The 17,511-nt window shown below is 37.0% G+C and overlaps 1 protein-coding gene across 4 annotated transcripts in view; it reads left to right on the forward strand.

Moving 5' to 3' along the window:
• Window positions 1–12,663, forward strand: part of DCAF17 (DDB1 and CUL4 associated factor 17) — a 29,698-nt gene extending 17,035 nt beyond the window's left edge. For 3 of the 4 annotated variants that reach the window (XM_070358374.1, XM_005887579.3, XM_070358360.1), the window contains exons 10-14: window positions 3,063–3,172; window positions 5,754–5,844; window positions 6,542–6,625; window positions 7,313–7,468; window positions 8,226–12,663. In XM_070358374.1, the coding sequence (XP_070214475.1) occupies window positions 3,063–3,172; window positions 5,754–5,844; window positions 6,542–6,625; window positions 7,313–7,468; window positions 8,226–8,393 (609 nt within the window). In that variant the 3' untranslated portion in view covers window positions 8,394–12,663. The remainder of the gene's footprint in view (window positions 1–3,062; window positions 3,173–5,753; window positions 5,845–6,541; window positions 6,626–7,312; window positions 7,469–8,225) is intronic. The other variant, XM_070358367.1, reaches the window with a different exon arrangement.
• The last annotated feature ends 4,848 nt before the right edge of the window (window positions 12,664–17,511 follow it).

Here is a 17,511-nt window from a genome sequence, read left to right on the forward strand (position 1 = left end):
AGGCTGCCCCTGAAATTACTGGTGGAATGTGTTGTTGGTTCTGCTTCTTCACAGTTTGTTGCTCTTGGTTTTTCCAAGCAGAATTAGGTAGTATTTTGTTGGTCACAGTATAAGCATTGAAACACCAAGTTTTCAAGGATATTTTAAAGTTATATATGGCAGAATGGGAAGAAAGGATGTATAGCAAGACAATAGAAATTTTTACCCTTTGAATTAATTTCTTTATTTTCTTTTTAGAAATGATTTAGGCATTGATTTATCATTTAGTAAACATTATTGAGGACCTACTATATGCCAGACTTGGCTGGAGACAGTCCCTTCTCACAAGTTCAAAACAAAGCCGATACGTAGATTAAATAAAATGCAGTCCATTCAGTACAGTGGTTGAGATGAGTGCAGAAGAAGGAGTGCACAGAGGAGGGGGGTTTATATTGTTTATATATCCTTGTTTTATATTGTTGATTTACTTTAGTTCTGGAACCTCTTGATACATCAAATTAACTTTTTGTGAGACAGACTCAGCTTATTCCACACCCTTCTCTTCCAGAATCTTCCTCAGTCAGTCTCTGTTGGACCCAGTGGCTTTGAGAGTGACCAGTCGGTCACCTTTCACCACCCTAAAGATTGGCACAGTCTTGGGTCTGTTTACCTACTTCCCTATAGATCATGGCCACCGGGAAACATCGTGTGTAGTATCTTTGGATTTTTTTTGCAGAAGCATTCTTCCCTTTGGTTTTCTCATCAGCCTGTCACGTGTGGCACCTCCTGTTTGGCTCAGCCCAGTGACATCCACTTTTCCAGTGGATTCTGGGGACTTTACCACGAGTTTGTGGTTTGGTTATTCACCTCCCAGCAGTGGACTGCTTTAGCCACCAAGGACTCTGTCACATTGCTTTTTCGTTGAAATTTCTATCCAGTCAAACCCTGCATAGTTCATATTCTTCCCAAATAAGAACTGGTAATATATTCTCTTATGTGTGTGTATAAAATGGCCTTCAATATCTACATCAGGCATGCCTATCTGGTACTCTCTTTGTATAATTACTAATTGTAACATTTAGTCAGATCTGTATTTTAGCATGTTCATAAATAATTGCTGAATCCAGGGGAGTTTTCAGTACTTTGCTGGACAACTTCATTGCAGTGATGTTACCTTAATGATGTGTATATGCGTTACTTCTGCACCTGTCAGTCAGAAAAGTTGGCAACCCAAAAACATATGTGCAGGGTAACTGAAGAATTCAGAAAATGACCTGTAACTTTCTATTAAACTGAGCCTTAAACTAGCATTCGAACAAATAATAACTCCAGAAGTTGATAATAATGCTGCCTAGTATTTAACACAAAGAGAGATAATGTTTCTTTCACATGTTGTGTTTAGATATTATAATAAAGAGAATGGTCTCCTAAAGAAAGATATGGGTTATGTGTGCATGTTTATGTGTGTGTTTTATTTTTAAAAAACATTAAAAAGTTTTATGTTACATGAAGGAGCATTTGGAGATAATGCCAAAATGGACACATTAACTTTTTTTTTTTTGGCTACGTTGCGTAACACAGGCAAGATCTTAGTTCCACAACCAGGGATCAAACTCACACCCCCTGCAGTGAAAGTGACCAAGATGTTTAATTTCATTGACGTTCTTATATGTAAAATGCAATAATACAACCATTTCTCTTAGAAATCATTAGGTTCTTGAAAAATTAAAATACCTGTGCTAATTTGATACATAAAATGTGCTAAATTCCGATTATTAAAAAAACACAGCATACAAAGCGCTTGCAATGTAGCCTTCGCCTGCCTCTCCAGTCTCATGACTGGACACTCTGCTTCTCAGTTTAATTTTGTCTGCTACTCATGTTTTTGCACATGCATGCTATATGGACGAACATATCCGTGCTTTTGATTGTGCTATCTCTTCTTTCAAGCCACTTTCTCATTTTAAGGCAGAGTTCAAGCTCCTGAAATTCTGTTTACCTGGTTTGGATGCTTGATAATAGCCTGTGTATGGCTTGACTACTGTATTTTCTTCACGGCCTTACTCTGTTTCTGTCTCCATTCTTGAATATGAGCTTCTGGATAATAGAGATTATGTTCAGTGCGTGTCAGGTATGAACAGCCAGTGTTGTACCTTGAACATGGTGTCCTGTCAGTATATGCTGTGGAATTAATACTTTTATATGTCGAAAGCTTTGAGTATCTAATAAAAAAGAAGGTGTCGTTTCATTTTACATTGAGAAATTGAATGACTTGGATAAAGCCAGTAAAGTTAATGTATCCATGATGGTATTAGTCCCTAGTGCTCCTGCGTGTAACGTAAAACTTTTGTTACATATGTGATCCATATGGCAGTATCGTTTTCTTTATTTTAATGTTTAAATATACTAGTATGAAATAAATCTCTCTACTTACCTTAAGTGCTAGGTAGTAGTAGACCATTTCCTTAGCATTAGTTTAATATCTGACTTTCGCAGGGAGGCTGTCCGACCTGTTTCATTGCATGTTTATTTTCGTGCTGTCTACTCTTCTGATTGACAATCTGTTGAGGATAGGAAAGGGAGAAAGTTGCGGGAGACTGCAAGTACATAATTATGACAGTTAAACAAGGGAAAATGCATGTACCTTGAAGGCTAATCTGCTGTTTATTAATAGTAGGTGCAGAACATTATGCAAATGATTTTTCTTCTTTGTGCATCGGTTTCCTCATGCATACGATGAGGATAGCAATATATGCTTCAAGAATTGCTGAGATCAAAAGAAATAACGAGTAGAAAACATGTAATCCAGTGCCAGACACAAATTAGATGCTTGAAATATGGTAACTTAAGTTATTATTTGTGAGGCATGGTGCATGGTACACCTGTGAAATTTCTGTATTTAAATGTTGTGGATTTCTCAAGCTTGAGTATCCTCTAATTTATCCCTAATATACATCCCAGTTCAGCTGGTTAATATTTTCTCTTCCCTTACCTTTAACTTACTGAACTATCACTGATACTGGTTTTGAAAATTATTTTATTTTCCTTTAATTTTTATTTTCAATATTTTGTCCCAACTTCAGGCAAAAAATGGGATCCAAGAAATGGAATGTTGTTCTTTAGAATCTGATTGGATCTACTTCCACCCTGATGCTTCTGGCAGAATAATACATGTTGGCCCAAATCAGGTCAAGTGAGTATTTTCCTTAGTTACTTTAAAGTTAAAAGTAGCTTTTGGTAGTATTTATTGGCAACTTTATTTTTGCCAGCTAACTACTGAGCCAACTGTGGGAATTATTAGCTGCTTGTAGGGTGCTTCCTCAGAGAATGCAATCTAGAAAATGTTACTTTATACTTTCAACCTTGTCCTTACTGTCTATAAATACTACGTTTGAGTAAGTTCTTTGATGGATAAGGGATGACATATGAAGGAAAGGAGATCACAGATTGGTTCCTTCACATCAGGTCTTAATTCATTTCTCCAAGATTAATGAGAGATGATTTATCTTTGTTCTAAAAGACAGTCTTACTGCTGGAGAAGTAGCAGGTTGTTTGAAGTAAACCTTATTTTATTTAGTTTACGCACATCTTTCATATAATCAAAACACTCTTCATTTAGCTTCCCTGACACCACGGTGCTCCTGAATATTTCCCTCCCTCTTTGATCTTTCTTAATATCCTTTCATGTTCTTCCTCTTCTAACCCAGACTTTAGTTGTTAGATGTCCTCAAGATTAGACCCTCTTTCCCCTCTTTTTTGTTCCCTTTCTGCTTGATTCTTCTGTTTATTCCCTTGGCTTCAAAGATCATGTATACACCAAAACTCCAAAAAATTTTTATGTTTGCCTAAACCTCTCATCTGAGCTTATGTCATAAGTCCGGACTCATTCTTAACACTTTCTTACCTTCTTGTTTTTCATCAGTTTACATGTACTTAAACACTCAGTTGCATTTGCCTGTATACTCTTCTCTCTCACACACACATACCACACACACCCCGTGTATCCCATCAATCCAGTTTATTTTGCTACTAACATTTATTATGCTAACATTTCTTAAATCTGCCTCTTTCTACCCTTGGCCACTGTCACCGTCTTGGCTAGACCACTGTCATCCCTAGCCTAGACTAGTAATAGCCTTCTTTACCAGACTCCAAGAATCTACTTTTTACTCTTTAAGTCTGTTTTCTTCTTAGCAGCTAGAATGATTTTTAGAAACATTAACAAACACAGAAACCTAACCGTGTGAATTCTGGTTTAACCTTTTTATGGCTTCCTGTTGCACTTAAGATAAAAGACCAACATAGTGAGCCAATCTGAAAGATTCCTCCCACTCAGTTTACTTCAGTTGTGCAGTCTTTTCAGAAAGCTGAGGACCTGTACACTCTGCTTGGAGTCTGCTTCCCTTATCTGCCTAATTTCTGTTCATCTTTTATGGCCCTTTAAATGTCCCTTTTTCAAAGAGCCCTTCCCTGGTGCCCTTCATTAGATTAGCTCCCCCATCATATTTTCACTGTGTCCACTATGTAGTCTTCTGTAGTACTTACAGAAATTTAAACTAATTATTTGTTTGGCTTTCTGTTTAAACATCTTACTTTGAAATCATGAACTCCGTAACAGGGAAAGGGTCTGTCTTGCTGACACCTGTAACTCTGGCATGGAGCACAGGTCTTAGTGCAGAGTAGGTGCTCACTGAGTATCCATTGAACAAGAAGGGCAATGTCTGTATTCTTTATTTCGTATGCCTCATGATAATTAGTCTACTCTGGGTCAGTTTATAGGAGGATGAAGGAACTTAATGAAAAAAAATTACTGACTTTTAACAGAATGTCATAAAAAGTATAGTTCAGCTTTAGTAAATCTTACTCTTCCTGTTTGTTACCACCCATCTTTGATATTAGTTTGAGTTTAAGAAAATAAGTTTCACAAAGAGTGTTGTCCTTTTGCCAGGTTTTAAAAAATAGGCACTCTTAAATATCGGCACTAATTAAGATAACTAATTAAGAAGTTTAAATGTAATCTGATTTCTTTGTCTCTGGCAAAACTCAAAGGCCTTCAGCTCTCCTTGGCCACAGGGCTGCTCCTCCCTGTTCTCTCTTCACTTGCACTTGAGACTAAGATTTGAGGACATTGTGCTTTTGATGCTTGTTAATGCTGTGAAAAGATTTGTGTGGGTGGTGAGAAAATTATTTTATTTTCACTTGCTTAACAAGCTTGATCTGTGAGGCCATTTACACTCAGAAAACCCAAGTCTTTAAATATAATGCTAAAACAAAAAAAGTATTAAGTCATTTGCAGTTTTAAAATATTACTCTATCATGAAAACTTAGACTAAGTTGCTAATGCAGTCTATATTATATTTAACGTTTAGTATTGTTCATTGATAACTAATTCTATCTTCAGAAATAAAAATGAAGTATCTACTATAATGCCACTGTTAAAGCTGAAACATTAAAGACCTACTGCAGGATGCAGAGAGGAGGTTCTTTAGAATGACTTTCAGCATGGAAGCTAGTGTAAGCCTCAGCAAGCTGCTTCAGTGGCACCTGTCGCCACAAGTCCACTGGTTTTTTTGGTTTAATAAAATCTCTAAATTTGAAGAAAGTTGTGGACACTTAAGTTATCAGATATTAATATTTTGGAGTAATGAGAAGAGAACTGACTCAGGATTGTTAGTATAAGTTTCATTTGTTCAGTTTCTTTTCAGTAGATCAGCTTTGACACTTTGATGCTGTGTTGATGTCTTAGGTTCTTAGAATCCTTTTTACCTTTTCAGAGTTTTAAAGCTAAGTGAAGTAGAAAATAATAGTGCCCAGCATCAGATCTCTGAAGATTTTGTCATTTTGGCCAACAGAGAGAGGAACAAAGTAAGTCAGCAGTACTTTAAAATCCTTTGTATATCACTGTCTATAGGAGAATATAATGTGCAAATGTGTTTGCCTTTTAGTGTGGCTGAAAAGAACAACACAGTCCTGTAAAAGTCTGTTCATTTTGTCTATATGAGTAGCCAGTCTTAGCCCCACATACCTATGAGATTTGAAAAGAGTCAATTATATTGACTATCTTTTGCTTATTTCTGTTTCCTTTCTGGGTTTCTCTTTAAATTTTTTGGATAAGTTATTGACCTCTAGGTTTAATTAATTGTGCAAACCTAGGGTAAATTGGGTTAAAAAATCACACACCATTCTTTAATTCCAAATGATTCTTTTTCTTTAGCATACAAATTAAGAGCATGAAGAAAATCATGCAGAGAAAAAAGCAGATCCACTCTTTTATTTGCTATACTATACTAAGGCAGAAATCAGAAGGGCAAGTCACATACTAAATCTGTAACCTCTGCGTTTATTTTTGCCTATTTTGGTATTTTATTCTTTAGAGATTTTATTGTAATAAAGTATTTTTACTAATTGGAGGATCTGGAACCTGATTCAGAATTTTCTCAACTGAGGAAAGACTTACGGGTGTTGGAGAAGGATTGGTTAGCTTTAACAAATTTGTTTAGTCTTGCCATCAACTACATATAACGGTACTTGTCATAGCTTTTTATTTCTCTCCATGTGATAGAATGAAAACCTACCCACTGTTACAGCTTCTGGACGGGTGGTAAAAAGAAGTTTTACCATTCTGGATGATGACCCAGAACAAGAGGTATGACTTGCAGTTCAGTTCAGTTCAGTTTAGTCGCTCAGTCGTGTCTGACTCTTTGCGACCCCCTGAATTGCAGCACACCGGGCCTCCTTGTCCATCACCAACTCCCGGAGTTCACCCAAACCCATGTCCATCGAGTCGGTATGACTTTAACCAGAAATAATAAACCAAACTAGCATGAACTTGCCCTGGGATAGAGGTCAGGAAGCTCCATGCAACCTTAGTCAGTAGAATTGTACAAGCTGTTTGAACCAGGGCACCCCCATCATCCTCTCCTTTCATACTGAAATTATTCATGAGATTTTGCTTGTAGAAGTGTTCATAGGACCAAAATAATTTGAAAAAACAATTATTAGCTTATTTTTTTGTTGTGTTGATGTGTACACTTCCTAGGGAAATCTCTTCTAAGAAAATTATTGAGTTATATTCTGATGATTGTGACTTTTGCCTTATGTTTCACTTGCTAGACTTAGATGTGTTTGTCAGTGTTCATGGCCCAGAAGAAGAAGGTGCGAGGGTGTAGTAAATCAGCTCAGCCTTTGGAGATACATTTCTGCCTATGCTCCCACCCATTCTTTTTCTTTCTACATAGTTTTATAATGTTAGAATAGTTAAGCCACAACTGTAGAAATAATCAAAACTGGATTTTGCCCCTCTTTTATTTTACTTTGTCTTCTGTTCCCTAAGACTTTCAAAATTGTCGACTATGAAGATGAGTTGGATTTGCTTTCTGTGGTAGCTGTTACTCAAATAGATGCTGAAGGAAAAGCTCACCTGGATTTCCACTGTAATGAATATGGAACTTTACTTAAAAGTATTCCACTCATGGAGTCATGGGATGTGGTGAGTAGAGTCCACAGAATACAAAGTTGTAAGAGTTTTCTTTATAGCTGACTTTTATTGGAACAGATGCCACTGTGTTCATATCAGTCCAGGTTCACTTATACCAATGACCATGTGAAAGAGATTTTCCTACACACATGACAAAATGAGTTCTTTAGCCTTTCTCCCCTAGAAAGTAGAGGATGCCTGCTTACCAATGGTCTTAAAGATGAAGCTTCATGTTTTCTCCTGAGACATGCTATCTGACCACAGTCTGATTTTCTCCCATTTTATAAGTTTGGTAATGTTTTGAAAAATAAAAATTCTGTTTTCTGTATTGAATCCCCACAGTTACTTAATAGAGACTTCTGATCATGTAGAGTTTTCAAGCACTCTTGAAAATTTGTCTCTTTTGAGTAATATGGAATATAAAAGTTGTAAGGAACAGTAGATGTTACTTTATCCAGTCATTGTTTTGTCAGTGGAGAATGTGAAAGATTTAGCAACTTGCCCATAGTCACAGTAGCAATGTTGACAGTAAAATCTGGGTGTTCAGACACTTAAGTCCAGAACTCTTCATTCTTAATATTTTGTGTAATGCTTCTCTCATAAATCATCTGCATATCCATAAATAATGAAAAATAAACTATTTCTGGCAACTATTTTGCCTTCAAGTATATATTTGAGCATCTCTAAAGATGCTGTGACGTCTTAATGAAACAGTATTGAACATGGTTATGTGAAGAGGAAATCCCATTTGCCTGTGTTTTCATTGCAGACATATAGCCACGAAGTCTACTTTGACAGAGACTTGGTGCTCCACATAGAGCAGAAGCCCAGCAGGGTCTTCAGCTGCTATGTTTACCAAATGGTATGTGACCCTGGGGAAGAAGAAGAAACCACAGACAAAAGGAATAAAACAGATCACGATAATTTTAAATTTTGAGATGTAACTTATGAGACTTCTAGCCAAACACCCCAGGAGCCATGGCCAGTCCTCTTTTTTATCATCTGCATAGTATATTCTCCAGTGTTTTCCAGAAAAGGTCTTGTGTTGACTTCAGACAATTGTGACTTCTTTTTTAAACTCTGGCCATACAAGGTGGTGAGGACTTCCCTTTATATAAAGGTTTTTACAATAACATCCCAAGAAGCCTAGCATTTTGCAGTTTTTTAGGTGGGTGGTGATGCAAATATAAAATACTAAAGGTCAGAGAAGGAAAGTTAATTCTAATTATTTGGAGGTCATTGATTAGGGGGTGTTTTGCATGGTTATTAAAGGATGGCATGGAATTTTGACTGGTGAAACTAGGAGGAATAGACAGAAGGATACAAAACGTACAGAAGGAGATCCTGTATCCTGTCAACCAGACTTGAAGGATGGAAGATGAGATCTATAATATGAAAGCATACTTGGAAACAAAACTGTGTCATCATGGTTTTTAAAATATAGATATATGTATACGTGTTTGATATTATATGTAGTAGCAGAAGTTGACTTTTCCATGTTTTTTTTCTCTTTGATGTTCCCATTGGTTTTTTGTGTTTCTGTTAGACTAATCTAAAAGATTTCAAGCAAGCTTTAAGTGATTTTTTTTTCTCATACATAGCCTGTTTAGCTGTTAATACATCTAAGAATATTGTACTCATTTCACCGTTCTATTTATTTGGTGAATCTGCCAGTTCTGCTTAGGCAATATTTTTATACCTAAGCAGTAAGATAAAGGTATCCCAGGTTATACCAGCTCTGCTCCCTGTAGGAAGAATGGATAAAGTCCCAGGAGTTTTTATTAGTTTGGAAACTGACTGACAGCTAGAAAAAGCTTTTGGTTCTCTCTTAATTGTGAAATGAGTATTTTTTTTCTTCTTTGTTAGAACCAATGGAAATATGATTCTTGAACTCAGATAATCATTCTTAAGAATGGTAAATAAAAGCAACCCAAGTAAGTAAAGGGAGAAAATGTTTCTTTGTGCTTCCTACTTGAGAAATCCAGCTGCCTGCAAGCCACATGTTTAGCACATTCTCTGATTCAGACTCAAAAAAAAAAAAAAAGTAAAAATAGAAGGGGAGAAAACAGCAGTAAAAATCATTGCTGATTCAAATGTAAAGTTAAAATATGGGATTTTAGCTTGGATGATTTATATTAAAATTATCCAGTTCTTCCTTCAGTTTTGGCTTGGTATGTTAAGAATAATATGAATTCTGCCCTGCCCTTGAAGTTTGCGGATAAATTTTAAGCTTATTGTGCTCAACAGGGCTGCTGAGAGAAAGGTGTTAGCTATTCAAAAAGTCAAGATATTAGTAAAAGAGTCCATAAATTTAAAAGAAATAAAGGGAGCAAACTTAAAAGTGTCATTTGTGCAATAGAAAAGAAGATTGCCAACATTTTAGAATAGGGGTAAGTATTTATATGTTGGCTAAAAATAAATCTTGCTGAATCTGCTCCTGTGTATAATCATTTGGGAAAGTAGAAGTGATTACCTCATGAGCAAGATAATAAAACTATCTTCATCTATTAAATTCTGATCATTTTATATCTACTAGTTGAAAAATCCATTCTCAATAGCATACATAGTAGTACTATTTAATATTTGAGGCTTTCAGAGTCTTTTGGAGATACAGTTGTGATTACAAAGAAGTTGGATAGTTATAATGTGCTAGAACATTGCCCCAACCTTCCAACTAAAACATGAGCTATATCTAAACAGTCCTGTCCAGTGAATGTATATCTTCAAAAACAAGTCCGATAAGAGGAAATAGATTAAAAAAATCAGAGAAAAGAAAAACCAGTATGTGTGGGTTTTAAAGCAGGCGTGGTGCTATGTAAAAGCAGAAAGCCTGCTCTCCATTTCCAGAAGTATTTCAGAAAAGGATGTCTTAAGACTTCAGTCCTATCAGATTTTCTTAAAAAGAGGTTTGTTGAGTTTCCCCTTTGTTTAAGTCAGTGCCTTCTTTTGAGGAAGTGATAGAAACTCGTCTGTTCACAAAGGCATCTGAGAACTATCTTAAGATGATACCGCTGTGTTTAAACAAGTAAGGTATTCTACATTTTCCATCAGCTGAATGTTTTGTTTCTTGTGATATGTTATTCTTAATGATAACATATTTACTGAGTGTTTTCTGTCAGTTGGGCTTCCCTTGTGGGTCAGCTCGTAAAGAATCCACCTGCAATGCGGGAGACCTGGATTCTCTCCCTGGGTTGGGAAGATCCCTGGAGAAGGGAAAGGCTACCCACTCCAATATTCTGGCCTGGAGAGTTCCATGACCTGTACAGTCCGTGGGGTCCCAAAGAGTCAGACACGACTGAGGGACTTTCACTTTCTGTCAGTCACTGTGATACATGTAAAATGAAGTGTCTCGCTTAAGATTTCAGATTAACCATATGAGGTATGACCTATATTATCCTTCCTCATGTTACAAATGAGGAAACTGAGGCTCACAGAAGTTAATTTGCCCAAGGTCCTGCAGAGATGGGAAATGCATTCAGATTTGTTTGATGCAACCTTACGCCAAATTTCCTCTAAAGCTCTCCAAAGGCAAAGGATGTAATATTATCCCATATATAGCATGTTAACAATGATAATATTAGGTATATAGAAAAACGCTCAAAAGTCTTTTTTAAAATGATGATTAGATATCCAAATTTTGGGCAAAGTTGGTCACATTGGCCTATTCATATATTGTTGTTCAGATGCTCAGTCATGTCTTATTCTTTGCGACCCCATGGATTGCAGCACGCCAGGTTTCCCTGTCCTGCACCATCTTCCAGAGCTTGCTCAGACTCATGTCCATTGAGTCAGTGATGCCATCCACCTATCTCGTCCTCTGTCATCCCCTTCTCTTCCTGCCTTCAATCTTTCCCAGCATCAGGGTCTTTTCTGATGAGTCAGCTCTTTGCATCAGGTGGCCAGGCTTCAGCATCAGTCCTTCCAATGAATATTCAGGGTTGATTTCCTTTAGGAAATTCATATATATAACTTGACATAAAAGATAGCTCTTTCTGCAATGGTTGAAAAAGTCAGTTTTTTAAAAAGTACAAAAAGTAATCCTCTCATCTGATTTTGTGGTAATAATAAACACCAGTATTGGTAATTACTCTTAATGTAACTTGCCTTCCTTTTCAATAATTATTATATTTTCTTACCTTTCTTAAAATGTTTACATGTATGACTTACCTTTTAGAGTCCCAGAAAGTATGCAGGGGCTAATTTCTGGTCCCTAAGTTTCTATAGAGTTTCTATCCTATGGAAAGAATAATTTATTCCAGGCCAAGGGTATATAATAGGAAGATAAGACCTGGGAATCTTCCCCCATCATTTTATTATAAAAATGTTCAAACATATAACAAAATTGACAGAATTTTATAGTAAATACCCAAATAACCAACCACATGGATTATTCATTTTATTCTACATGTTTTATTATTTATCCATCCATGTTATTTTTATGGTGCATTTAAAATAAATTGTGACTTCCCTGGTGGCTCGGACGGTAAAGCATCTGTCTGCAATGCGGGAGACCCAGCTTTGATCTCCAGGTCAGGAAGATCTCCTGGAGAAGGAAATGGCAACCCACTCCAGTATTCTTGCCTGGAAAATCCCATGAACAGAGGAGCCTCTTAGGCTGCAATCCATGGGGTCGCAGAGAGTCGGACATGACTGGGCTTCACTTTCACTTTCTTTAAAATAAATTGCAGACATCAGTATACATCCCCCTAATACTTCATTTATATTTATTATATAGTTTATTATAGTTTAGCTTTTAATTTTTTCAGTGTATATTTACATGCAACATAACGCACAAATGTATATAAATTTGATGATTTTTTTCACAAATCCATATACCTCGTGTAACCCAAACCCTATTCAAAATTTAGAACAGTACAATCATGCCAGAGAGTCTCCTCATGCCCCTACCGAGGCAGTCACCACCTACCTCTCAGATAAAACTACTGTTCTGATTATTTTGCCTCACAGATTAAATTTGCCTGTTCTAAAACTTCATATAAATGAAATCATACAAAGTATAATGCTTCTTTCACTTAGCATTTTTTTTAAGATTAATTCATGTTGCCTGTATCAGTGGTTCATTTCTTTTCATTGCTGAGTATTGTCTTTTTTTCCACTTTCCTGTTGATGGATACCTGGGCTGTTTACAATTTTTTTTTTTTTTTTTGATATTATGAATAAAGCTACCATGAACATTCTTATTCAAATTGTACGTGTGTGTGTAAATACATGTCTTTATTCATCTTGAGTAAACATCTAAGTATGAAATCATTGGGTCCTTGATTAGGTGTATAGTTTCATAAAAAACTGCCAGACCTTTTTTCCAAAGGATTGTACCATTTACATACCTGCAACCATGGGGATTTCCAATCGCTCCACACGTTCTCCAACCTTTCTGCTTGTCAGTCTTTTTCATCTTAGTATTTGTGGTGGGTGTATTATTTCCAGTCGATACTTTGACTATTTCTACTTGTGCCTAGTAGCCCTCTTGTCGGAGCTACCCCTTTATCCTTTTTAATACCACCTCCTGCTAGGAACTGCTGAAAACATTTTTTCTCTGTGATAATAGTTAAGAAACCCAAAACTCAGCTTGAGTTATTCTTTCTCAAACATGGAATACATCACTCACCAAGGAACTCTTTTTCCTATAATGAAGACCAACGTCTGAGAAAAAACCTGAGTTGTTGAAGAGATGTTTTAGACTTCCACATGACTGCTGGTACTGGTCAGGATGGCACCAAAACGCTGTAATAAAACAGAATATGAGCTTTTCCTGTAACAGTTACCAGTTCATGTTATTTCTAAGTCAGGTGAATTTTTGACGCTAACATGAAAGCATATTAAACAAGCTGTATGCTTTCCCCAGCAGCTATATTTGGTGTGGTTTAATTCATATTTCCTTATTAACTAATGACAGTAAGCACATTTTCATGTGTTTGCCCATGCGTAAATTTTTTATTTTCTAAACAAGTTTATTGAGGTATAATGTATATGAAACCATCACCACAATCAAGATAATGAATACATCTATCACCTCAAAAAGTCTCCTCTTGCTTCTTTGTAATCCTTCCCTCCTGCTTCTCTGGGCCCCCTCTCCCTTCCAAGGCAACCACTAATCTATTTCTGTCACTTGAGATTAGTTTGAATTTTTAGAATTTTATTTAGAAGTTACATTGTAAGTACTTTTTTTTTCCTGCTGCTTTCACTCAGTATTATTTTGATATCCATTTGTGTTGCATGTAGCAATAGTTTATTTTTTGTTGTTGCTAAGTAGCACTTCATTATACTTACATAATCAAAACTTGTTAATATATTTACCTGCTAATGTACATTTGAGTTGTTACCTTTTTTTGGCTACTACAAATAAAGCTACTATGAGCATTTGCAGACAAATTTGTATGGACATATGTGTTATTTCTGTTTGCTAAATACTAAGGAAGGAATGGCTGAGTCATATGTTAGGTATAGGCTTAACTTTTTAAGAAGCTTCCAGACTTTTTCCTAAATGGCCAGACAAAATTATTCTGCATGATATGATAAATACTCTATCTGCTGCTGCTGCTGCTGCTAAGTCGCTTCAGTCGTGTCCAACTGTGCGACCCCATAGACGGCAGCCCACCAGGCTCCTCCGTCCCTGGGATTCTCCAGGCAAGAACACTGGAATGGGTTGCCATTTCCTAATCCAATGCGTGAAAGTGAAAAGTGAAAGTGAAGTCACTCAGTCGTTTCACGACTCTTCACGACCCCGTGACTGTACCCTACCAGGCTCCTCCGTCCGTGGGATTCTCCAGGCAAGAGTACTGGAGTGGGGTACCATTGCCATCTAGAGAACCCTAAAAACTCCAGCACACAACACTATTACAAATAATAAATGAATTCAGAAAAGTAGCAGGATACAAGGATAATATACAGAAATCTGTTATATTTCTTTATACTAACAATGAAATATCAGAAAGAGGAAGTTTCAAAAAAATTCTGTTTAAAATTGCATCAAGAAAAAAAAAAGAATATCCAAGGAAATGACAGGCTTCCCTTGTAGCTTAGTCGGTAAAGAATCTGCAGTGTAGGAGACCCGGGTTTGATTCCTGGGTTGGGAAGATCCCTTGGAGAAGGAAATGGCAACCCACTCCAGTATTCTTGCCTGGAGAATCCCATAGACAGGAGCCTGGTGGGCTACAGTCCATGGGGTCACAGGAGTTGAACATAGCGACTAAACCAAGGCGATGAAAGACCTGTACACTGAAAACTATAAAACATTGATCAGAGAAATGTAAGATGATTCAAAGGAATGGAAAGGTATCCCATGCTCTCAGATTGGGAGAATTAATATAGTAAAATGACCATACTACCCAAAGCACTCTACAGATTTTATGTGATCCCTATCAAAATATCTGGGACATATTTCACATAGAGAAAATAATCCTAAAATAATATGGAACCACAAAAGACCCAGAATTGCCAGAGCAATCCTGAAGAAGAAAGCTAGAGGCATAACTAACTCTCAGACTTCACATTATACTACAAAGCTACGGTTATCAAAACAGCATTCTAGATATAGGGAGTAATGGAACAGAATAAACAACCCAGAAATAAACCCACACACCTATGGCCAGTTAATCTACAACAAAGGAGGCAAGAAAATGCAAGGTAGAAAAAAGTCTCCAGCAAGTGGTGTTGGCAGAGCTGGACAGCTACACATAAATCAATGAAATTAGAAAACTTCCTCACACCATCTACAAAAATAAATTCAACCTGATTTAAAGACCTAAATATAAGATGTGACACCATAAAACTCAGAAAAACATAGACAAACATTCTCAGACATAATTCATAGCAATATTGTCCCAAGGCAATAGAAATAAATGCAAAAATAAACAAGTGGGACCTAATCAATTTAAAAGCGTTTGCACAGTGAAGGAAACCATCAAAAAAAAAAAATGAAAAGGCAACCTACGGAATGGAGAAAATATTTGCAATGATGCAACTGATGGGTTAATATTCAAAATACACACAGCTCATACAAGTATGTATCAGAAAACCCAATCAAAATATGGGCAGAAGACCTAAATAGACATTTCTCCAAAGAAGACATCCAGATGGCCAATAGGCACATGAATAGGTGCTTAACATCCCTAGTTATTAGAGAAATGCAAATCAAAACCACAATGAGGTATCACCTCACACTTGTCATAATGGCTATTATTAAAAAGCCTACAAATAAATGCTGGAGAGAGTGAAGAAAATTAGCTCTCCTATACTGTTGGTGAGAATGTAGACTGGTGTAGCCACTATGGAAAGCAATATAGAGGTTCCTTAAAAAACTAAAATAGAGTTACCATATGATTCAGCAGTCTCGCTCCTGGGCATATACCTGGAAAAGATGAAAACTCTTAATTTGTGAAGAGTATCCCAGTGTTCATAGCAGCACTATTTACAATAACAAGACATCAACAGACAGTTGGTTTAAGAAGATAAAAGAAACATACAATGGGATAGTACTCAGCCATAAAAAAGAATGGAATACTGCCTTTTGCAGCAACATGGATAGACCTAGAGGATATCATACTAAGTACAGCTCCAACAGAGAAAGACAAATATGTAATATCCCTTATATGTGGAATCTAAAAAAAATACAAATGAATCTATAAACAAAACACATAGACTTACAAACAAGCTTATGGTTACCAAAGGGAAGAGGAGGATTAGGAGTATGGGATTAATACATACAAACTGCTGCTGCTGCTGCTAAGTCACTTCAGTCACGTCTGACTCTGTGTGACCCCATAGACGGCCTCCCACCAGGCTCCCCCATCCCTGGGATTCTCCAGGCAAGAACACTGGAGTGGGTTGCCATTTCCTTCTCCAATGCATGAAAGTGAAAGTGAAGTCGCTCAGTCGTGTCCGACTTAGCGACCCCATGGACTGCAGCCCACCAGGCTCCTTTGTCCATGGGATTTTCTAGGCAAGAGTACTGGAGTGGTTGCTGTTGCCTTCTCCAACATACAAACTACTACACATAAAATCAATAAACAACAAGGATTTATTGTACAACACAGGGAACTATATTCAAAATCTTGGAATAATATATGATGGAAAATAATCTGAAAAAAATAGATCTATAACTGAATCACATTGTTGTACACCTGAAACCAGACACCTGAACCGGACATGGAAAAACTGACTAGTTTAAAATTGGGCAAGGAGTATGACAAGGCTATATATTGTCACCTTGCTTATTTAACTTATATGCAGAATGCATGTGCATGCTAAGTCGCTTCAGTCGCGTCTGGCTTGGTGTGACCCTCTGGAATGTAGCCTGCCAGGCTCCTCTGTCCATGGGATTCTCCAGGCAAGAATACTGGAGTGAATTGCCATCCTCTTCTCCAGGGGATCTTCCTGACCCAGGGATTGAACTCAGATCTCCTGCACTGCAGGCAGATTATTTACTGTCTGAGCCACTAGGGAAGCCCTATACGCAGAACACATCATGTGAAGTGCTAGACTGGATGAATCACAGGCTAGAATAAAGATTGCTGGAAGAAATATCAACAAAATCAAATATGCAGATGATACCACTCTAATTGAAGAAAGCAAAGAGGAACTGAAGAGCCTCTTGATGAAAGTGAAAGAGGAGAGTGAAAATGTTGGCTTGAAACTCAACATTCAAAAAACTAAGATCATGGCATCTTGTCCCATCACTTCATGGCAAATAGAAGGGAAAAAGTGGAAGCAGTGACAGATTTTATTTTCTTGGGTTCCAAAATCACTGCAGACACTGATTGAAACCATTAAAAGACAGTTGCTTCTTAGAAGGAAAGTTATGACAAAACTAGACAGTGTATTAGAAAATAGAGACATCATTTTGCTGACAAAGATCTGTGTAGTCAAAGCTGTGGTTTTTTCCCAGTAGTCATGCACGGATGTGAGAGTTGGACCATAAGAAAGACTGAGTGCTAAAGAATTGATGCTTTTGAACTGTGGTGCTGGAGAAGATTCTTGAGAGTCCCTTGGACTGCAAGGAGATCCAACCAGTCAATCCTAAAGGAAATCAACCC

The sequence above is a fragment of the Bos mutus genome, chromosome 2 (genome assembly GCF_027580195.1).
Source record: "Bos mutus isolate GX-2022 chromosome 2, NWIPB_WYAK_1.1, whole genome shotgun sequence".
NCBI classification, from domain to species: domain Eukaryota; kingdom Metazoa; phylum Chordata; class Mammalia; order Artiodactyla; family Bovidae; genus Bos; species Bos mutus.